This window comes from Argopecten irradians, chromosome 15 (genome assembly GCF_041381155.1).
Source record: "Argopecten irradians isolate NY chromosome 15, Ai_NY, whole genome shotgun sequence".
Taxonomy (NCBI): Eukaryota; Metazoa; Mollusca; class Bivalvia; order Pectinida; family Pectinidae; genus Argopecten; species Argopecten irradians.
Window position 1 is genome coordinate 9,984,091 of NC_091148.1, and position 24,094 is coordinate 10,008,184.

The 24,094-nt window shown below is 36.0% G+C and overlaps 3 protein-coding genes across 4 annotated transcripts; all 3 read right to left on the reverse strand.

Annotated features, from left to right (window-relative positions):
* Positions 1-1,210: 1,210 nt before the first annotated feature.
* On the reverse strand, positions 1,211-5,424 carry LOC138308442 (uncharacterized). The gene has a single exon (XM_069249422.1). The coding sequence runs from the start codon at positions 5,414-5,416 to the stop codon at positions 3,011-3,013; it is 2,406 nt and encodes an 801-aa protein (XP_069105523.1). The 5' UTR covers positions 5,417-5,424; the 3' UTR covers positions 1,211-3,010.
* A 4,324-nt stretch (positions 5,425-9,748) lies between these two features.
* LOC138308444 (uncharacterized) lies at positions 9,749-13,609 on the reverse strand. 2 transcript variants are annotated; one of them, XM_069249424.1, is made up of 2 exons: positions 12,714-13,609; positions 9,749-11,017 (listed from the first exon to the last, which is right to left on the reverse strand). In XM_069249424.1, exon 2 carries the CDS (start codon positions 10,967-10,969, stop codon positions 9,788-9,790), a length of 1,182 nt encoding a protein of 393 aa, XP_069105525.1. In that variant the 5' UTR covers positions 10,970-11,017; positions 12,714-13,609; the 3' UTR covers positions 9,749-9,787. The 2 variants fall into 2 exon arrangements, with proteins under 2 accessions (XP_069105525.1, XP_069105527.1); XM_069249426.1 differs by lacking the exon at positions 12,714-13,609 and adding an exon at positions 12,322-12,704.
* A 1,735-nt stretch (positions 13,610-15,344) lies between these two features.
* On the reverse strand, positions 15,345-23,149 carry LOC138308443 (uncharacterized). Its single transcript, XM_069249423.1, has 2 exons — positions 20,477-23,149; positions 15,345-16,002 (listed from the first exon to the last, which is right to left on the reverse strand). The coding sequence occupies exons 1-2, from the start codon at positions 21,558-21,560 to the stop codon at positions 15,455-15,457; spliced, it is 1,632 nt and encodes a 543-aa protein (XP_069105524.1). The 5' UTR covers positions 21,561-23,149; the 3' UTR covers positions 15,345-15,454.
* Positions 23,150-24,094: the final 945 nt, after the last annotated feature.

Genomic DNA, 24,094 nt, shown 5'->3' on the forward strand with positions numbered 1-24,094 from the left:
CTTCCTAGTCTTGAAATAAAAGAAAAAAACTTTTAAGTAAATTGATTCATTGTAAATATTAAAACCCAATTTGTAAGGCAACTTACAAGTCTGCGCATAATTTCTTCTCTCTTTAACTTGGTTTCCTCGGCGACACGTTTCTTTGCAAGCTCCTCCCTTCTCAGTAACTCCTCTTTCTGTTTCCGCTTCCTCTCAGCTTCCTGGTCCATATACCTAGTAACAGGGTTAATTATGGACGTCAAAATGTTACTACGGAAACATGTTACAAAAATTTTGATAGATAGGTGATTTGCCTGATCATATCTCTAAATCATATGTAATTGCTCTAACAAAAACGCAGTATTACATCTTAGGGAACTGCAATTACGAGGTTGACCCGATATTGCATGGAAATTTTCATCGGGTTTTGTCGTTCTGTAAATATAATAGAGAGAGCTGTTTCTTAAGATGTTTCCTCTTTATTGGTCTTGGTCAAGAGTGACAATTCAAATGCACATACAATACAATGGAAAGATTAAAGTTACACTTATAAGTTTACAACACATCCAAGAAATAACAGGCAGTACAGTTTACAATAAAAGGTTTACTACACACTGAACACTTGATAATTTAGTTTAATAATTTGGGGAAAATTAGCAAATAATCAATTATATGGTAGAACTCACTTGACAATGAGAGGGGTAATGAGAGAGTAATTAATGATAATAGAAACGACAATAATGATGAAAATAATCAGAATAATAAAGAAATTAGTATCTTAAATTGTAATCTATAAACTTTGACCTTTATCGATAAGTTATAAAATATATCTATACTGGAATTCAGCTTTAAGTACACTAATAAAGGGAAATTCCTATTTATAAATATATCTTCAATTTATGTAGCTTAATGTATATTATTTCATCATTTACAAACTCAAATGAGAATATTAATATAATTAACTCCATAAATTGTTATTGAATACTAGATAAACCAAACTATACAATAACTGCCTATTAACTAATAAAAAAATGATCTGTAAACACAATGTGTTAAAAATCTAAATTTGGTAACTGAAGACTTAATTTACACAAGAGAAAATGATCAAACTGATCATGAACCAATGAATAGTTACACACTATGCTTAATATATAGAATATCTTGTAATTCTATGAGAGAATAGTTCTTCGAACAAGAATACAATAAAATATTAAGCAAATAATCCATTCGCACCTATAAATTCTCCAAAATGAGTAATTCTAGATATTTTATATACTTAGCTTAATTTCTGCTTATTTAGGATAAAGAACAATCAATATTTATATCCATTGATCAATTATGATACAATTATAATACATCTATTTCAATCAAAGAACTTTTGGTAATTATGATAAACATTTAAACATGAATCCTATCAGAAACATTGATTTTCAATATAACAAGGGAGGTAACTGTTACTACATATTTGTTTGTTTTTAAACAGAATAAATTGTTTCATATATAGAGTTAACCTTATTCAATTTAGGATAAATATATTTGTTTCAGAAACAAGATGAAAATGCGAAACATATTCCTGAGCGTATGAATTCAATCATTTAGCAAAATCAAGCTTACACAGAGACAACATTTATAAACAAACATTTCAAAATTATAAGACGGCGATGCCTCTTATGCTTTCAGTGACATTATAGATCAAACCAAATTGATAAATAATAATAATATCACATTTACAGTACAATTACCTAGTCTATAAATGATATATCCAACCTTCAGCATGTTGATGAGTTTAGAAAACATTTTACGAAGAAGATTCTTTCTCGAGTTGTTAATTTTGTAAAACGCAGGAAATGCGCTAACCAACAAAGGGGAGTAACTCTCATCACTCGCATAAGTTAGGTTGCACACCAGTAATTACAAAGTGGCCAAGTTTGCAATATTTAAACTGGTTATAACAACATGCTTTCAGTATAGAATTTTACAAATATAAAACACAAGTAAAATAAATAATACAAATTAATCAAAAACAATTGATTTGGAATTAAATAATTAAACATTCCATACATTGACTTTAACATAATTATCATATACAAGTTATACACTATACAACATACAAAATATCAAAGTCTGTGCTTACCTGTAAATATAATAGAGAGAGCTGTTTCTTAAGATGTTTCCTCTTTATTGGTCTTGGTCAAGAGTGACCAGACCAGTTAACCGAAATCAGCATCTCGACAGGTGCACATGCGCAGTGATCGTTAGATCATAACCTGCGGACTCGAGTGGTCAGACGCGCTTACGGCAAAAGCAATTAATGACCTTCGCGTAAACATTGAAAAAGACCTTATAGCAGTGTCTGATTTACCGACAAAGATCTGGTTAGGTAACAATATCCGGCGCTGTCAACACTTAAGCTCTTAAATTAGGGTTTTGAGTAATTCTTATTACAGCTCTGAAACTTGTCCTTTGTTCATATTTTTCTGACACATTAATCCGGAAGTTTCTATTATGTTTCTACCTAAGGCAAGCTATAGGTAATGAATTTACACTAGTATATACATATATATACGTTCTTATTACAATTATTGAAACTTTCAAAATTGAAATAAAACAAGTTTGAATTAAAAACTATTTGAACAAATGAAATCAATCATAGTTAAAAATAAAACAAAATAACACACTATTTTTCACTATGAAATATCCCTCCTGCTTAGAAAAATTTTCGTCCCGAAAATTAGTAAACGACAAGTGAATAAAATTAAAATAGGCTTGTCATGTGTTCACAGTAGTATAAAGGGATCATAGTTCAGAATTCTTTACAATGCAATGCGTTGAAAAAAAATGATATTCACAAGTCATCATACACAAAATAAATTTAATGTACACATTTGAGAACAAAAATTTACAGTATTTACAATGAGCTCATAATCTAATCACACTTTAATCTACAATTCTTGTGTGATTTACATGCATGTATGGTACACAGGCAGTTCTGTTCATAGACATTTCATGTCCCATTTGTTACAGAGTACAGTCACTTAAGCAATGAGAAATAACCATGATGTACAAGCAAAATATATGCTGTATAAGGCTGCGCCAAAATTCTTTTTATTTTTCTAGCTCGAAATGGTGAGAATCGATAAGATTTGCAGGGGTAGATGCGATGTTTAGTATGGTTGTTAATGAAATAAAATTCTAACCAATCAAAATGAATTATTGGGAAGATTTTACCATGAATAGAAATGTTACTAATATCCATAGGAGGGCAAAATGTCCAGTTATCTGGGCACAAAGGTAGAGAAGTTACTCTAACAAGTTCACATTCGTGACCACTGGTCAGTTCAACAAACAGAGAGGTTTTGTTAGTCTTAATAAGCTTTTTCCAAATTACATACACAGCAGTAAGGATGAAGATAGTTGTTAGAAGGGAAAGAGTGACATATGGCCATGGTGTTAGCAGTGAATTGTATACATGTTCTGACATGAGAGTAGGTGTTGTTGGGTCAGGTAAGGCTTGATAGTGAAAACTTGGAATTGCAGGTGGAACAGTGAAGGCAGAAGACTTTTGAGCAAGAAGAACTACAGCAGAAAGCTTTCTAAGTTCAGCATACAGATAGAAAACCAATACAATTGCTATGCTAGAGGTAACTGTTCCTATTAAAGCAATAACACCACTAGTATCTGGCCAATTAACTGTCTCCAAAGGAATCTGACCTTCTATCATTGATTCAGCTAAAGAGGAAAAGACAGTTTCACCTTTTTGGGCTTTTTTGGCAATCTTCTTCAAGCTCAGATCATACTGGTTATCATTTGCAAGATACTTGGAGAAAGAATGATTGTAAATTTTGAATGAAGGAAGCTTAATGTGAACAAACTCAGAAGAAGACGTATCACCTAATATTGATGAATGTTCAGATGGTGGAAAAAATTCTTGTAATAGAGCTAAGTTGATGGGATGGACAACTGAGATATCACTAGTTCCGTTTCTACATGATCCTAACCGAGGTGGCATAAACAGATTGTTTGAAGTAAGGGAACATCTGCATGGTATTTGAATAACACAAAAAGTACATCCTTTAATGATTCTCTGGCCTGAAGGACAATCCAAGGCTAGCATAGTGATATGATACAAAAGTAATGTAGAGGGGGCCAGTTCCTTAATACTGGGCGAAAGAGCATTTGCGATAAATCTAAAATCACAATTTTGTTTCACTGAATCCTTGTGATTGTAGAACACAGATGATAAACATGATGGTTTGGCAACTGAGGACAAAGCAACTTGAAAAGGGCAATACAATATTTTATCACCTGAACACGACTTCAACTGGTCATGTGAAAGAGTTGAGAAGTGCTGATTGTCATGTGTATGTAAGAAGTAGTCTGGAGTGCCAAGTAGCTGTGTAGCATGAGTAGACGAAGCGTTAAGTGGAACAGGAACAGAATACACTTTATACAAAGAAAGTGGTTCAACAAAGGTAGAAATTGGTATTTGCAAAAGAATGTACAAATTTCCGTGGTGTCTAGCAAAAAGGAAGCGTGCGAATGAGTAATAATACAATGGATTCCTATGTATTATATTAAATCCCGGAAACTTCCTATCTATGATACTTTGTATTTGTTTCAGGGAGTCATCAATAACATGAGGTGCAAGAAGAAATGGAGATAACTTTCCTTTCAATAAGTCATGAATGGCTAATTTAGCATGTTCTAGGTGTTTGTCTAGAATTGTTGTAGCGTTAATTTGCATTAACATCATCTTTTCCAAAAGTACAAATTCGTGTTCTATTCCATCTAAAGATCTGGCAAATTGGTTAGATAAAGTTATTGTTTGATCATGGTTTGTTTTGATTGCATTCATAACATTGTCAAATCGATCATTTACCGTAGAAATGAAGGATGTAAGTTGGTGTGCTTCGTCTGCCATAGCTTTTGCTAGCTTAACATTATTCCTATTCAAAATCTGCATATGACGCTTGAGATTTGAAACATCACTTGAAGTAGCTGTACCAAAAAGAGACTTGGATATCTCTCCAATAAAATCAAAAAGACCTCGTTTGTTTCGACGTGAACTGAATGGTGAATTGTTTGGAAGGTAGGAATGTGGAATTAACCGATGCAATTCTCTCACAGTCTCGTTAACGTTTGCCATACATTGAGTACGAAGATTGTTCAATGTTTGAATCACTGAGTTAGCAGACTCACATGTTCTTCTCTTGCAAGGGACGATGCCTGGTAGTGACAAGCTTGTTGGTAGTGGTATTTTAAAAGTGTGGGACCAGTATTCCTGTCCAAGATGCAACTTTTGCGCTGGCTCAAATAGAATGCCATAATTCAATCTTTGCACGGATGATGATTCACTAAACACTATGGGCAAGCAGAGGAGGGCCATCACAATCACGTTCCACATTTGAGGAAGACCAAAGACACCTACAGAAGACATAGAGGGGAAAATAAAGATTAATCGTATAATATGCCGATAAAGAGTCGTCGACTACTCTTAAGCACTAAACTGACAGAGATCTGCCAAGATCTTAACACATTATTCGATAGACAGAGAGAAAGTAAAGTAAGATGGTACCACTATAGTTGTCTAAGGGATAATCCTCTATATAGGATCGTATTCATTGTGAGAAACAAGTCAATTTTGACTGTTTGCCTCTTTTTCTCGCTTTTCCTGACTGCGTACGCTTTATATGGAACATTCTCACTATTTCTGCAGGTATATTTTCAACTGGTTCCCAGGTTCGATCTCTGTATCCGATCCATTTTACCTTATATTCCTTTTTACCGTTTCTTGTTCTGCATTTCAGTAACTTTTCAACAGGATAAGTCATGGTTTGACTATCATTATTTCCTGGCTGACTTGCATCATCAGCACTTTTGTCATGTTGACTATTTGTCATATGTGTCCCAAGGTCAGGGGTATCATCATTATCTGCAACTGGTGCTGCGGGTGGCACTCTAGGAGCCACAAGTGGTGCTATGGGTTGATTCACCACTGGTACATTAGGTGTATCAAACTTAGGTTTCTGATTTGAGCTGGTATATGGCTTCAGCCTGTTTGCATTTATAAGAGACTTCAACTCTTTATGTGTATCGCACCTGCGAAGTTTGTATGTGTGATTTGGTCCTATATCCACAATATAAAATGGTCCATCAAGAGGATTGTGGAGTTTGGGTGATAAACCCTGTGGTACTTTTGTTGTATGAAGCATTACTAGGTCATTCATTCTAAACGTGGGAACAGACGCTTTCTTGTCGTGATGTTCTTTTTGCTTAGCTTGTGCTTGTTTTATATTCCTTTCAGCTACAGTCTTCACATACTTCAGATGATTCAGTAACTGTAAGACATGAGTCTTAGCATCTTTGTTTAAGCCGTCTCTAGGAATGAGAGATGTGTCAAAGGGCAGGTTCATCTCTTTACCGTAGAGCATATGATATGGAGACAGGTCTGAGGATTGAGTAGAGGGGCTCATACGAAAGGACATGAGAATCCCAGGCAGAAAATTGGGCCAGTTTTGCTGGTTCTTGTCAACATAAGCTCTTAGACACTGTGCTAGAGTGCTATTCATTCTTTCGCACGTAGAATTGGTTTGCGGGTGGTACGAGCTTGTAAAGTGTCGAGTGACTTGGAAAATTTCACAAACTGCAGTGACTAACTTACTGAGAAAGTTTTGACCTCGATCACTGACAATAACTTGGGGTGCTCCATATCTGCTAAATATCTCTCTAAAGAGAACATCTGCAATCTCCTTTGATTCCTGAGTTTTTAATGGGAATGCTTCAGGCCATTTGCTAAATGAATCTACAATAAGTAGAATATACTTGTATCCTTCTTTTGATGTAGTTATTGGACCTAGAATATCCATATGAAGCCTTTGAAAGGTATCAGTAACGGGCATTGGGGTCAATGGGGCATGACGAAGATGTATGGGCTTTTTGATTCGTTGACAAGTGTCACATGACCTGATGTAGTCTGCTACATTCTGGTACATCTTTGGCCAGAAATATTTCAGCTGAATAGCTCGATAAGTTCTATCAAGACCAAGGTGTGCTCCACCAGCTTGACAATCATGATATGACAAAAGCACATCTTCCCGCAGACATTTGGGAACTGCCAATTGTTTGAAGTAATTCTGTGCTCGCTTAGCACGGGTTTGGTACATGTGATATAGAACGCCATCTAAAACAACATACTGGTTTGAAAGATAAAGAATTTTGTTTGCAGAAGCCTTGTCATCTGGTAAATCTCCTTTTGTTAGATATGAATAGATACCTTTGAAATCAGCACATTCTGACTGAAGTTTTGATACATTATCTGCTGGAATAGAGTCACTCACCTCCATGACCGTGTCATTAATTTTAGCACTAGCATGTGAACCTTTGTACACAAATTTAACTTGTAGAGGTTTGTGTTGTTTCGGTTGAATATTGCTTACCTCAGCACTTGGTAATACATCTTCTACATCGGGGGTTGTATCATTATCATACTCACGACGTGAAAGAGCATCAGCTACCACGTTCTTTGGTCCTGCTTTGTAAATGATCTCATAATCGTATCCTTGTAATAATACTGACCATCTGGCGAGTCTCCCTGTTGACTCTGGTTTTATCGTTTTTAGCCAAACTAGAGCACTATGATCTGTGTAGATCTTAAACTTCTTACCTGTGAGATAGACATGATAAGCTCTAATACCTTCAACAATTGCTAGTCCTTCTTGTTCTGAGACACTATACTTACGTTCGTGCTGGTTCAACGATCTACCTCCATATGCAATGACTTGTTCTCTTTTGTGTTCGTCAATTTGACCTAATACATATCCTATAGCTTCAGTGGAAGCATCTGTGGTAAGAATGAAAGTTTTTTGTGTGATCTGGATAAGCTAAGACAGGTGTAGATGTTAAGGCATCTTTTAGGGTATCAAACGCTTGTTGACATTTAGATGTCCATTCAAATTTTATGTCATTATTGAGTAGTTTGTTCAGAGGAGCTGTGATTTTGCTATGGTCTTTGACAAACTTTCTGTAATAGTTACAGAGTCCAAGAAAAGAGCGTACTTGCTTTTGAGTAGTAGGAGTTGGAAAGGAACGGACAGCGTCTGTTTTTGAGGTGTCTACTTTCACACCGTCTTTAGAAATGACGTGTCCAAGATAGTGGACCTCTGGACGAGCAAATGAGCACTTACTGGGCTTGAGTGTAAGGCCAGCTAGTTTAAGTCTGTCAAACACTTCCTGTAAGTGTCGGATGTGGTCGTCAAATGTGCGTGAATACACAAGAATGTCGTCCACATAGACAAGACATGTTTTCCAATTCAAGTCTCTCAGAACTTTGGTCATGAGGGCTTGAAAGCTAGCGGGGGCATTCACTAAACCAAATGGCATGCGTTTCCATTGATAAACGCCTGATGGAGTGACAAAAGCTGATTTGTGAGCTGTGTCAGGGTCCATGGGAATCTGCCAGAATCCAGAAGCTAAGTCGAGAGTAGAAAAGAAAAGAATTGAGCATGCGATTCACCTATTGAATCAAATACATCATCAAGACGTGGAAGAGGAAAGGAGATTTGCTTAGTAACAGCATTGAGCTTTCTATAGTCTACTGCAAAGCGCAGTTGACCATTTCGCTTTTTGACCATAACTACCGGTGATTGCCATAGACTAGTTGACTCCTGAATAATGTCATTATCCAGCATCTCTTGAATTTGCCTGTTCATTTCTGCTTTTACTTCAGGGCTTTGTCTATAGAATCGTTGGCGAATAGGGGATTCATCAAATGTCTCTATTCGATGTGGTGATTCAAGAGTGTTTCCTAACTCTGACAGGTTAGTGGCAAAAACTGATCTATTTTTAAGAAGAAAAGAAGAGAGAAGATTTTGTTGATGCTGAGAGAGATTGGAGGTCTGAAGGTCAAAAGATAGGTCGTTCTCTGGAACTGCATTGTCTTCAGTAATGGAAGTATCTATTGGGGTGTCTAGCGACATGATAGAATTTTCTTCAAAAAGAGAGACTGATGCAACTGTTTGATTCTTTTTGATTTTTATATCCCTGTCAGTTGGGTTCATAATTTGCATACAAGATAACTTCCCTTTCTTAATGTAAGCTATACTTTTTGCTCCTGCTAATTTTAATTTAGGGAGAGATGGGGAAGGTTCCAGGATCACAAGAGAGCCTAAGGGTAAATGTGATACTTTGACAGATAACTGATAAACACTATTTGCTGGAATTACTTCTGATGATTTTGCTCTTGCTAGGGCTATGTCTACGTCTATTGAAAAGGTTGTTTCTGTTGTGCTGTCTTTTATGTGTAGTAATTTTGCTGATGTGTCAAAAATAGCACCATTGTTCTCCAGAAAATCCATACCTAATATCATTCCTTGGTGAAATTCTTTAAAAACATGAAATTTCTGAGTAATTGCAACATTACCGAAAGAAATAGAGAGACATAGGACACCAAGACTGCGATGAATTTCACCGCCAGCTACTCGAACACTAAGGTCAGATTTTTGTAAGTTTGATATGTCAACGGAAAGTTTCGTTAACATAGGCAAGGCTACACAAGAAATAGTTGCACCTGTGTCAACCAGTGCTTTCACTGGAAGGCCATTGACCTCAACACTTACAGAATTTCTATCGACCGCTGTCACCAATGACACACATTCACTAGGAGTTAGTAGTTTAACTGGTTGAGTGGGAGGTTTTGGAGACAGTTTAGCATCTTTGATTAGTTTGTTAGCTGAGTTATGGTGCCTATCCTTGTTGGGGATAGGCGCGTATCCCTAGCACCTATTGTTAAAGTTGCCTCTACCCCTTTTATTTAGAGGACATTGTCTAGCATAGTGGCTGTACTCATTACAAATGCTACATATTGCATGAAATGCAGGACATTTTTGTCTAATAGAACAGAACTTACCACAACCGCAAGGTCTGCTCTGCCTCGAATGATGTTTGTGTTGGTATCTCTGATGATCCCGATTCTGATGCTGATGGTGCTGCTGATGGTGCTGCTGATGGTGCTGTTGATGGTGCTGCTGCTGAGGTCGTCTGTGTTGTTGGTGATGATGAGAGACTGGTGTTGATGTGATGGTTGGTACGACTGTTGAGTTTCTGCTGCTTGGCTGTTGCTCTGGACTGCATTTACTTGTACTGTTTCCAACTTTTCAATCTTTGACATCAGTGTTGAAAACATCTGCACCATTTCAGTTGAATTTTGAGTGTCACATTCAAGTTCAGCGTTTGCTAAATCTATAGCATGTCGAAGGTCACAAAATGTCTTCGGTTCTTTAGGTAGCACACACCTTCGAAGTGATGGTAGTAGTCCTTGTACAATAATCATTATTTTTGCCTCTTCAGGCATGCACTGACCTAAAGCCTGCTTTTCTGCACGCTGAAGGTAATCTTTTACTTTTTCATCTTGTGTCTGCTTCAGAGACATGAATTTGATATTAATTTGTTTGTGATCAAAACGTTCATCGAACGCTGTCTTAAAGTCAGCAAGGTTGCTTACAGTTGTTTCTGGTAGGCTGTTGTACCATACCTGAGCTGACCCTTGAAAAGTACATCCGAATGCTGCAATTGCATCCTCCTCACTAACTTTGAGGAATCGTCTCCATGACTGCATTGTCCTCCACCATATTTTTGGATCTGTACCGTCAAACTTTGGTAGAGTTACACCAACACCTGACATGATAATAGGCTGCGTAGCCTGTATGACTGTTTGTGTAGGTGGAGGTGGGGGTGGCGGTAGGTCTCTGCTGCTCTGGCTATTGACTGACTGAAACATTGTTGACACTCTCGGACTATTAAGATAAGTGGATGTGGTTTCTGTTGTGGCTGTGGCTCCACTTTGTGTTGTTGAGGTTGATGTTGTCGGTACTGTAGTATCGATGCTGATGAAGGGCGACGTTGTTAACGACATATTGCTGTTGCTCCTTGTGTTGTATGAGTGGGATACCGGTGTTGTGTAATTTAGAGGCCTGTTATTTCTGGACTCTCTCATAAGGAATCTTGAGGAAACTCCACCAAGTTTTCATCGGGTTTTGTCGTTCTGTAAATATAATAGAGAGAGCTGTTTCTTAAGATGTTTCCTCTTTATTGGTCTTGGTCAAGAGTGACAATTCAAATGCACATACAATACAATGGAAAGATTAAAGTTACACTTATAAGTTTACAACACATCCAAGAAATAACAGGCAGTACAGTTTACAATAAAAGGTTTACTACACACTGAACACTTGATAATTTAGTTTAATAATTTGGGGAAAATTAGCAAATAATCAATTATATGGTAGAACTCACTTGACAATGAGAGGGGTAATGAGAGAGTAATTAATGATAATAGAAACGACAATAATGATGAAAATAATCAGAATAATAAAGAAATTAGTATCTTAAATTGTAATCTATAAACTTTGACCTTTATCGATAAGTTATAAAATATATCTATACTGGAATTCAGCTTTAAGTACACTAATAAAGGGAAATTCCTATTTATAAATATATCTTCAATTTATGTAGCTTAATGTATATTATTTCATCATTTACAAACTCAAATGAGAATATTAATATAATTAACTCCTAAATTGTTATTGAATACTAGATAAACCAAACTATACAATAATTGGCTATTAACTAATTAAAAATGATCTGTAAACACAATGTGTTAAAAATCTAAATTTGGTAACTGAGACTTAATTTACACAAGAGAAAATGATCAAACTGATCATGAACCAATGAATAGTTACACACTATGCTTAATATATAGAATATCTTGTAATTCTATGAGAGAATAGTTCTTCGAACAAGAATACAATAAAATATTAAGCGAATAATCCATTCGCACCTATAAATTCTCCAAAATGAGTAATTCTAGATATTTTATATACTTAGCTTAATTTCTGCTTATTTAGGATAAAGAACAATCAATATTTATATCCATTGATCAATTATGATACAATTATAATACATCTATTTCAATCAAAGAACTTTTGGTAATTATGATAAACATTTAAACATGAATCCTATCAGAAACATTGATTTTCAATATAACAAGGGAGGTAACTGTTACTACATATTTGTTTGTTTTTAAACAGAATAAATTGTTTCATATATAGAGTTAACCTTATTCAATTTAGGATAAATATATTTGTTTCAGAAACAAGATGAAAATGCGAAACATATTCCTGAGCGTATGAATTCAATCATTTAGCAAAATCAAGCTTACACAGAGACAACATTTATAAACAAACATTTCAAAATTATAAGACGGCGATGCCTCTTATGCTTTCAGTGACATTATAGATCAAACCAAATTGATAAATAATAATAATATCACATTTACAGAACAATTACCTAGTCTATAAATGATATATCCAACCTTCAGCATGTTGATGAGTTTAGAAAACATTTTACGAAGAAGATTCTTTCTCGAGTTGTTAATTTTGTAAAACGCAGGAAATGCGCTAACCAACAAAGGGGAGTAACTCTCATCACTCGCATAAGTTAGGTTGCACACCAGTAATTACAAAGTGGCCAAGTTTGCAATATTTAAACTGGTTATAACAACATGCTTTCAGTATAGAATTTTACAAATATAAAACACAAGTAAAATAAATAATACAAATTAATCAAAAACAATTGATTTGGAATTAAATAATTAAACATTCCATACATTGACTTTAACATAATTATCATATACAAGTTATACACTATACAACATACAAAATATCAAAGTCTGTGCTTACCTGTAAATATAATAGAGAGAGCTGTTTCTTAAGATGTTTCCTCTTTATTGGTCTTGGTCAAGAGTGACTAGACCAGTTAACCGAAATCAGCATCTCGACAGGTGCACATGCGCAGTGATCGTTAGATCATAACCTGCGGACTCGAGTGGTCAGACGCGCTTACGGCAAAAGCAATTAATGACCTTCGCGTAAACATTGAAAAAGACCTTATAGCAGTGTCTGATTTACCGACAAAGATCTGGTTAGGTAACAATATCCGGCGCTGTCAACACTTAAGCTCTTAAATTAGGGTTTTGAGTAATTCTTATTACAGCTCTGAAACTTGTCCTTTGTTCATATTTTTCTGACACATTAATCCGGAAGTTTCTATTATGTTTCTACCTAAGGCAAGCTATAGGTAATGAATTTACACTAGTATATACATATATATACGTTCTTATTACAATTATTGAAACTTTCAAAATTGAAATAAAACAAGTTTGAATTAAAAACTATTTGAACAAATGAAATCAATCATAGTTAAAAATAAAACAAAATAACACACTATTTTTCACTATGAAATATCCCTCCTGCTTAGAAAAATTTTCGTCCCGAAAATTAGTAAACGACAAGTGAATAAAATTAAAATAGGCTTGTCATGTGTTCACAGTAGTATAAAGGGATCATAGTTCAGAATTCTTTACAATGCAATGCGTTGAAAAAAAATGATATTCACAAGTCATCATACACAAAATAAATTTAATGTACACATTTGAGAACAAAAATTTACAGTATTTACAATGAGCTCATAATCTAATCACACTTTAATCTACAATTCTTGTGTGATTTACATGCATGTATGGTACACAGGCAGTTCTGTTCATAGACATTTCATGTCCCATTTGTTACAGAGTACAGTCACTTAAGCAATGAGAAATAACCATGATGTACAAGCAAAATATATGCTGTATAAGGCTGCGCCAAAATTCTTTTTATTTTTCTAGCTCGAAATGGTGAGACTCGATAAGATTTGCAGGGGTAGATGCGATGTTTAGTATGGTTGTTAATGACATAAAATTCTGACCAATCAAAATGAATTATTGGGAAGATTTTACCATGAATAGAAATGTTACTAATATCTATAGGAGGGCAAAATGTCCAGTTATCTGGGCACAAAGGTAGAGAAGTTACTCTAACAAGTTCACATTCGTGACCACTGGTCAGTTCAACAAACAGAGAGGTTTTGTTAGTCTTAATAAGCTTTTTCCAAATTACATACACAGCAGTAAGGATGAAGATAGTTGTTAGAAGGGAAAGAGTGACATATGGCCATGGTGTTAGCAGTGAATTGTATACATGTTCTGACATGAGAGTAGGTGTTGTTGGGTCAGGTAAGGCTTGATAGTGAAAACTTGGAATTACAGGTGGAACAGTAAAGGCAGAAGACTTTTGAGCAAGAAGAACTACAGCAGAAAGCTTTCTAAGTTTAGCATACAGATAGAAAACCAATACAATTGCTATGCTAGAGGTAACTGTTCCTATTAAAGCAATAACACCACTAGTATCTGGCCAATTAACTGTCTCAAAAGGAATCTGACCTTCTATCATTGATTCAGCTAAAGAGGAAAAGACAGTTTCACCTTTTTGGGCTTTTTGGGCAATCTTCTTCAAGCTCAGATCATACTGGTTATCATTTGCAAGATACTTGGAGAAAGAATGATTGTAAATTTTGAATGAAGGAAGCTTAATGTGAACAAACTCAGAAGAAGACGTATCACCTAATATTGATGAATGTTCAGATGGTGGAAAAAATTCTTGTAATAGAGCTAAGTTGATGGGATGGACAACTGAGATATCACTAGTTCCGTTTCTACATGATCCTAACCGAGGTGGCATAAACAGATTGTTTGAAGTAAGGGAACATCTACATGGTATTTGAATAACACAAAAAGTACATCCTTTAATGATTCTCTGTCCTGAAGGACAATCCAAGGCTAGCATAGTGATATGATACAAAAGTAATGTAGAGGGGGCCAGTTCCTTAATACTGGGCGAAAGAGCATTTGCGATAAATCTAAAATCACAATTTTGTTTCACTGAATCCTTGTGATTGTAGAACACAGATGATAAACATGATGGTTTGGCAACTGAGGACAAAGCAACTTGAAAAGGGCAATACAATATTTTATCACCTGAACATGACTTCAACTGGTCATGTGAAAGAGTTGAGAAGTGCTGATTGTCATGTGTATGTAAGAAGTAGTCTGGGGTGCCAAGTAGCTGTGTAGCATGAGTAGACGAAGCGTTAAGTGGAACAGGAACAGAATACACTTTATACAAAGAAAGTGGTTCAACAAAGGTAGAAATTGGTATTTGCAAAAGAATGTACAAATTTCCGTGGTGTCTAGCAAAAAGGAAGCGTGCGAATGAGTAATAATACAATGGATTCCTATGTATTATATTAAATCCCGGAAACTTCCTATCTATGATACTTTGTATTTGTTTCAGGGAGTCATCAATAACATGAGGTGCAAGAAGAAATGGAGATAACTTTCCTTTCAATAAGTCATGAATGGCTAATTTAGCATGTTCTAGGTGTTTGTCTAGAATTGTTGTAGCGTTAATTTGCATTAACATCATCTTTTCCAAAAGTACAAATTCGTGTTCTATTCCATCTAAAGATCTGGCAAATTGGTTAGATAAAGTTATTGTTTGATCATGGTTTGTTTTGATTGCATTCATAACATTGTCAAATCGATCATTTACCGTAGAAATGAAGGAGTAAGTTGGTGTGCTTCGTCTGCCATAGCTTTTGCTAGCTTAACATTATTCCTATTCAAAATCTGCATATGACGCTTGAGATTTGAAACATCACTTGAAGTAGCTGTACCAAAAAGAGACTTGGATATCTCTCCAATAAAATCAAAAAGACCTCGTTTGTTTCGACGTGAACTGAATGGTGAATTGTTTGGAAAGTAGGAATGTGGAATTAACCGATGCAATTCTCTCACAGTCTCGTTAACGTTTGCCATACATTGAGTACGAAGATTGTTCAATGTTTGAATCACTGAGTTAGCAGACTCACATGTTCTTCTCTTGCAAGGGACGATGCCTGGTAGTGACAAGCTTGTTGGTAGTGGTATTTTAAAGGTGTGGGACCAATATTCCTGTCCAAGATGCAACTTTTGCGCTGGCTCAAATAGAATGCCATAATTCAATCTTTGCACGGATGTTGATTCACTAAACACTATGGGCAAGCAGAGGAGGGCCATCACAATCACGTTCCACATTTGAGGAAGACCAAAGACACCTACAGAAGACATAGAGGGGAAAATAAAGATTAATCGTATAATATGCCGATAAAGAGTCGTCGACTACTCTTAAGCACTAAACTGACAGAGATCTGCCAAGATCTTAACACATTATTCGATAGACAGAGAGAAAGTAAAGTAAGATGGTACCACTATAGTTGTCTAAGGGATAATCCTCTATATAGGATCGTATTCATTGTGAGAAACAAGTCAATTTTGACTGTTTGCCTCTTTTTCTCGCTTTTCCTGACTGCGTACGCTTTATATGGAACATTCTCACTATTTCTGCAGGTATATTTTCAACTGGTTCCCAGGTTCGATCTCTGTATCCGATCCATTTTACCTTATATTCCTTTTTACCGTTTCTTGTTCTGCATTTCAGCAACTTTTCAACAGGATAAGTCATGGTTTGACTATCATTATTTCCTGGCTGACTTGCATCATCAGCACTTTTGTCATGTTGACTATTTGTCATATGTGTCCCAAGGTCAGGGGTATCATCATTATCTGCAACTGGTGCTGCGGGTGGCACTCTAGGAGCCACAAGTGGTGCTATGGGTTGATTCACCACTGGTACATTAGGTGTATCAAACTTAGGTTTCTGATTTGAGCTGGTATATGGCTTCAGCCTGTTTGCATTTATAAGAGACTTCAACTCTTTATGTGTATCGCACCTGCGAAGTTTGTATGTGTGATTTGGTCCTATATCCACAATATAAAATGGTCCATCAAGAGGATTGTGGAGTTTGGGTGATAAACCCTGTGGTACTTTTGTTGTATGAAGCATTACTAGGTCATTCATTCTAAACGTGGGAACAGACGCTTTCTTGTCGTGATGTTCTTTTTGCTTAGCTTGTGCTTGTTTTATATTCCTTTCAGCTACAGTCTTCACATACTTCAGATGATTCAGTAACTGTAAGACATGAGTCTTAGCATCTTTGTTTAAGCCGTCTCTAGGAATGAGAGATGTGTCAAAGGGCAGGTTCATCTCTTTACCGTAGAGCATATGATATGGAGACAGGTCTGAGGATTGAGTAGAGGGGCTCATACGAAAGGACATGAGAATCCCAGGCAGAAAATTGGGCCAGTTTTGCTGGTTCTTGTCAACATAAGCTCTTAGACACTGTGCTAGAGTGCTATTCATTCTTTCGCACGTAGAATTGGTTTGCGGGTGGTACGAGCTTGTAAAGTGTCGAGTGACTTGGAAAATTTCACAAACTGCAGTGACTAACTTACTGAGAAAGTTTTGACCTCGATCACTGACAATAACTTGGGGTGCTCCATATCTGCTAAATATCTCTCTAAAGAGAACATCTGCAATCTCCTTTGATTCCTGAGTTTTTAATGGGAATGCTTCAGGCCATTTGCTAAATGAATCTACAATAAGTAGAATATACTTGTATCCTTCTTTTGATGTAGTTATTGGACCTAGAATATCCATATGAAGCCTTTGAAAGGTATCAGTAACGGGCATTGGGGTCAATGGGGCATGACGAAGATGTATGGGCTTTTTGATTCGTTGACAAGTGTCACATGACCTGATGTAGTCTGCTACATTCTGGTACATCTTTGGCCAGAAATATTTCAGCTGAATAGCTCGATAAGTTCTATCAAGACCAAGGTGTGCTCCACCAGCTTGACAATCATGATATGACAAAAGCACATCTTCCCGCAGACATTTGGGAACTGCCAATTGTTTGAAGTAATTCTGTGCTCGCTTAGCACGGGTTTGGTACATGTGATATAGAACGCCATCTAAAACAACATACTGGTTTGAAAGATAAAGAATTTTGTTTGCAGAAGCCTTGTCATCTGGTAAATCTCCTTTTGTTAGATATGAATAGATACCTTTGAAATCAGCACATTCTGACTGAAGTTTTGATACATTATCTGCTGGAATAGAGTCACTCACCTCCATGACCGTGTCATTAATTTTAGCACTAGCATGTGAACCTTTGTACACAAATTTAACTTGTAGAGGTTTGTGTTGTTTCGGTTGAATATTGCTTACCTCAGCACTTGGTAATACATCTTCTACATCGGGGGTTGTATCATTATCATACTCACGACGTGAAAGAGCATCAGCTACCACGTTCTTTGGTCCTGCTTTGTAAATGATCTCATAATCGTATCCTTGTAATAATACTGACCATCTGGCGAGTCTCCCTGTTGACTCTGGTTTTATCGTTTTTAGCCAAACTAGAGCACTATGATCTGTGTAGATCTTAAACTTCTTACCTGTGAGATAGACATGATAAGCTCTAATACCTTCAACAATTGCTAGTCCTTCTTGTTCTGAGACACTATACTTACGTTCGTGCTGGTTCAACGATCTACCTCCATATGCAATGACTTGTTCTCTTTTGTGTTCGTCAATTTGACCTAATACATATCCTATAGCTTCAGTGGAAGCATCTGTGGTAAGAATGAAAGTTTTTGTGTGATCTGGATAAGCTAAGACAGGTGTAGATGTTAAGGCATCTTTTAGGGTATCAAACGCTTGTTGACATTTAGATGTCCATTCAAATTTTATGTCATTATTGAGTAGTTTGTTCAGAGGAGCTGTGATTTTGCTATGGTCTTTGACAAACTTTCTGTAATAGTTACAGAGTCCAAGAAAAGAGCGTACTTGCTTTTGAGTAGTAGGAGTTGGAAAGGAACGGACAGCGTCTGTTTTTGAGGTGTCTACTTTCACACCGTCTTTAGAAATGACGTGTCCAAGATAGTGGACCTCTGGACGAGCAAATGAGCACTTACTGGGCTTGAGTGTAAGGCCAGCTAGTTTAAGTCTGTCAAACACTTCCTGTAAGTGTCGGATGTGGTCGTCAAATGTGCGTGAATACACAAGAATGTCGTCCACATAGACAAGACATGTTTTCCAATTCAAGTCTCTCAGAACTTTGGTCATGAGGGCTTGAAAGCTAGCGGGGGCATTCACTAAACCAAATGGCATGCGTTTCCATTGATAAACGCCTGATGGAGTGACAAAAGCTGATTTGTGAGCTGTGTCAGGGTCCATGGGAATCTGCCAGAATCCAGAAGCTAAGTCGAGAGTAGAAAAGAATTGAGCATGCGATTCACCTATTGAATCAAATACATCATCAAGACGTGGAAGAGGAAAGGAGATTTGCTTAGTAACAGCATTGAGCTTTCTATAGTCTACTGCAAAGCGCAGTTGACCATTTCGCTTTTTGACCATAACTACCGGTGATTGCCATAGACTAGTTGACTCCTGAATAATGTCATTATCCAGCATCTCTTGAATTTGCCTGTTCATTTCTGCTTTTACTTCAGGGCTTTGTCTATAGAATCGTTGGCGAATAGGGGATTCATCAAATGTCTCTATTCGATGTGGTGATTCAAGAGTGTTTCCTAACTCTGACAGGTCAGTGGCAAAAACTGATCTATTTTTAAGAAGAAAAGAAGAGAGAAGATTTTGTTGATGCTGAGAGAGATTGGAGGTCTGAAGGTCAAAAGATAGGTCGTTCTCTGGAACTGCATTGTCTTCAGTAATGGAAGTATCTATTGGGGTGTCTAGCGACATGATAGAATTTTCTTCAAAAAGAGAGACTGATGCAACTGTTTGATTCTTTTTGATTTTTATATCCCTGTCAGTTGGGTTCATAATTTGCATACAAGATAACTTCCCTTTCTTAATGTAAGCTATACTTTTTGCTCCTGCTAATTTTAATTTAGGGAGAGATGGGGAAGGTTCCAGGATCACAAGAGAGCCTAAGGGTAAATGTGATACTTTGACAGGTAACTGATAAACACTATTTGCTGGAATTACTACGGATGATTTTGCTCTTGCTAGGGCTATGTCTACATCTATTGAAAAGGTTGTTTCTGTTGTGTTGTCTTTTATGTGTAGTAATTTTGCTGATGTGTCAAAAATAGCACCATTGTTCTCCAGAAAATCCATACCTAATATCATCCCTTGGTGAAATTCTTTAAAAACATGAAATTTCTGAGTAATTGCAACATTACCGAAAGAAATAGAGAGACATAGGACACCAAGACTGCGATGAATTTCACCGCCAGCTACTCGAACACTAAGGTCAGATTTTTGTAAGTTTGATATGTCAACAGAAAGTTTCGTTAACATAGGCAAGGCTACACAAGAAATAGTTGCACCTGTGTCAACCAGTGCTTTCACTGGAAGGCCATTGACCTCAACACTTACAGAATTTCTATCGACCGCTGTCACCAATGACACACATTCACTAGGAGTTAGTGGTTTAACTGGTTGAGTGGGAGGTTTTGGAGACAGTTTAGTATCTTTGATTAGTTTGTTAGCTGAGTTATGGTGCCTATCCTTGTTGGGGATAGGCGCGTATCCCTAGCACCTATTGTTAAAGTTGCCTCTACCCCTTTTATTTAGAGGACATTGCCTAGCATAGTGGCTGTACTCATTACAAATGCTACATATTACATGAAATGCAGGACATTCTTGTCTAATGGAACAGAACTTACCACAACCGCAAGGTCTGTTCTGCCTCGATTGATGTTTGTGTTGGTATCTCTGATGATCCCGATTCTGATGCTGATGGTGCTGCTGATGGTGCTGCTGATGGTGCTGTTGATGGTGCTGCTGCTGAGGTCGTCTGTGTTGTTGGTGATGATGAGACTGGTGTTGATGTGATGGTTGGTACGACTGTTGAGTTTCTGCTGCTTGGCTGTTGCTCTGGACTGCATTTACTTGTACTGTTTCCAACTTTTCAATCTTTGACATCAGTGTTGAAAACATCTGCACCATTTCAGTTGAATTTTGAGTGTCACATTCAAGTTCAGCGTTTGCTAAATCTATAGCATGTCGAAGGTCACAAAATGTCTTCGGTTCTTTAGGTAGCACACACCTTCGAAGTGATGGTAGTAGTCCCTGTACTATAATCATTATTTTTGCCTCTTCAGGCATGCACTGACCTAAAGCCTGCTTTTCTGCACGCTGAAGGTAATCTTTTACTTTTTCATCTTGTGTCTGCTTCAGAGACATGAATTTGATATTAATTTGTTTGTGATCAAAACGTTCATCGAACGCTGTCTTAAAGTCAGCAAGGTTGCTTACAGTTGTTTCTGGTAGGCTGTTGTACCATACCTGAGCTGACCCTTGAAAAGTACATCCGAATGCTGCAATTGCATCCTCCTCACTAACTTTGAGGAATCGTCTCCATGACTGCATTGTCCTCCACCATATTTTTGGATCTGTACCGTCAAACTTTGGTAGAGTTACACCAACACCTGACATGATAATAGGCTGCGTAGCCTGTATGACTGTTTGTGTAGGTGGAGGTGGGGGTGGCGGTAGGTCTCTGCTGCTCTGGCTATTGATTGACTGAAACATTGTTGACATTCTCGGACTATTAAGATAAGTGGATGTGGTTTCTGTTGTGGCTGTGGCTCCACTTTGTGTTGTTGAGGTTGATGTTGTCGGTATTGTAGTATCGATGCTGATGATGGCCGACGTTGTCACCGACATATTGCTGTTGTTCCTTGTGTTGTATGAGTGGGATACCGCTGTTCTGTAGTTTAGAGGCCTGTTATTTCTGGACTCTCTCATAAGGAATCTTGAGGAAACTCCACCAAGTTTTCATCGGGTTTTGTCGTTCTGTAAATATAATAGAGAGAGCTGTTTCTTAAGATGTTTCCTCTTTATTGGTCTTGGTCAAGAGTGACAATTCAAATGCACATACAATACAAAGGAAAGATTAAAGTTACACTTATAAGTTTACAACACATCCAAGAAATAACAGGCAGTACAGTTTACAATAAAAGGTTTACTACACACTGAACACTTGATAATTTAGTTTAATAATTTGGGGAAAATTAGCAAATAATCAATTATATGGTAGAACTCACTTGACAATGAGAGGGGTAATGAGAGAGTAATTAATGATAATAGAAACGACAATAATGATGAAAATAATCAGAATAATAAAGAAATTAGTATCTTAAATTGTAATCTATAAACTTTGACCTTTATCGATAAGTTATAAAATATATCTATACTGGAATTCAGCTTTAAGTACACTAATAAAGGGAAATTCCTATTTATAAATATATCTTCAATTTATGTAGCTTAATGTATATTATTTCATCATTTACAAACTCAAATGAGAATATTAATATAATTAACTCCATAAATTGTTATTGAATACTAGATAAACCAAACTATACAATAACTGCCTATTAACTAATTAAAAATGATCTGTAAACACAATGTGTTAAAAATCTAAATTTGGTAACTGAAGACTTAATTTACACAAGAGAAAATGATCAAACTGATCATGAACCAATGAATAGTTACACACTATGCTTAATATATAGAATATCTTGTAATTCTATGAGAGAATAGTTCTTCGAACAAGAATACAATAAAATATTAAGCGAATAATCCATTCGCACCTATAAATTCTCCAAAATGAGTAATTCTAGATATTTTATATACTTAGCTTAATTTCTGCTTATTTAGGATAAAGAACAATCAATATTTATATCCATTGATCAATTATGATACAATTATAATACATCTATTTCAATCAAAGAACTTTTGGTAATTATGATAAACATTTAAACATGAATCCTATCAGAAACATTGATTTTCAATATAACAAGGGAGGTAACTGTTACTACATATTTGTTTGTTTTTAAACAGAATAAATTGTTTCATATATAGAGTTAACCTTATTCAATTTAGGATAAATATATTTGTTTCAGAAACAAGATGAAAATGCGAAACATATTCCTGAGCGTATGAATTCAATCATTTAGCAAAATCAAGCTTACACAGAGACAACATTTATAAACAAACATTTCAAAATTATAAGACGGCGATGCCTCTTATGCTTTCAGTGACATTATAGATCAAACCAAATTGATAAATAATAATAATATCACATTTACAGTACAATTACCTAGTCTATAAATGATATATCCAACCTTCAGCATGTTGATGAGTTTAGAAAACATTTTACGAAGAAGATTCTTTCTCGAGTTGTTAATTTTGTAAAACGCAGGAAATGCGCTAACCAACAAAGGGGAGTAACTCTCATCACTCGCATAAGTTAGGTTGCACACCAGTAATTACAAAGTGGCCAAGTTTGCAATATTTAAACTGGTTATAACAACATGCTTTCAGTATAGAATTTTACAAATAATAAAACACAAGTAAAATAAATAATACAAATTAATCAAAAACAATTGATTTGGAATTAAATAATTAAACATTCCATACATTGACTTTAACATAATTATCATATACAAGTTATACACTATACAAGATACAAAATATCAAAGTCTGTGCTTACCTGTAAATATAATAGAGAGAGCTGTTTCTTAAGATGTTTCCTCTTTATTGGTCTTGGTCAAGAGTGACTAGACCAGTTAACCGAAATCAGCATCTCGACAGGTGCACATGCGCAGTGATCGTTAGATCATAACCTGCGGACTCGAGTGGTCAGACGCGCTTACGGCAAAAGCAATTAATGACCTTCGCGTAAACATTGAAAAAGACCTTATAGCAGTGTCTGATTTACCGACAAAGATCTGGTTAGGTAACAATATCCGGCGCTGTCAACACTTAAGCTCTTAAATTAGGGTTTTGAGTAATTCTTATTACAGCTCTGAAACTTGTCCTTTGTTCATATTTTTCTGACACATTAATCCGGAAGTTTCTATTATGTTTCTACCTAAGGCAAGCTATAGGTAATGAATTTACACTAGTATATACATATATACGTTCTTATTACAATTATTGAAACTTTCAAAATTGAAATAAAACAAGTTTGAATTAAAAACTATTTGAACAAATGAAATCAATCATAGTTAAAAATAAAACAAAATAACACACTATTTTTCACTATGAAAAAAATTATTTGATCAATCGTACCATTGGATATCATACTGTACATTTAATTAATCTGGCTACCGTAAATTAAAGCTTGACATTGTATAAACCCGACACAGTTTATCATAAAGATTACTGTCGCGTATAACAAACGATATAGTTAAAAGCAGTCATGCAGACAAAGGAGAAGTCAAGGAACTGCACAAAAACAAAGCGTCAAGATTGCAAAAGATCCGGAACCTTTATCA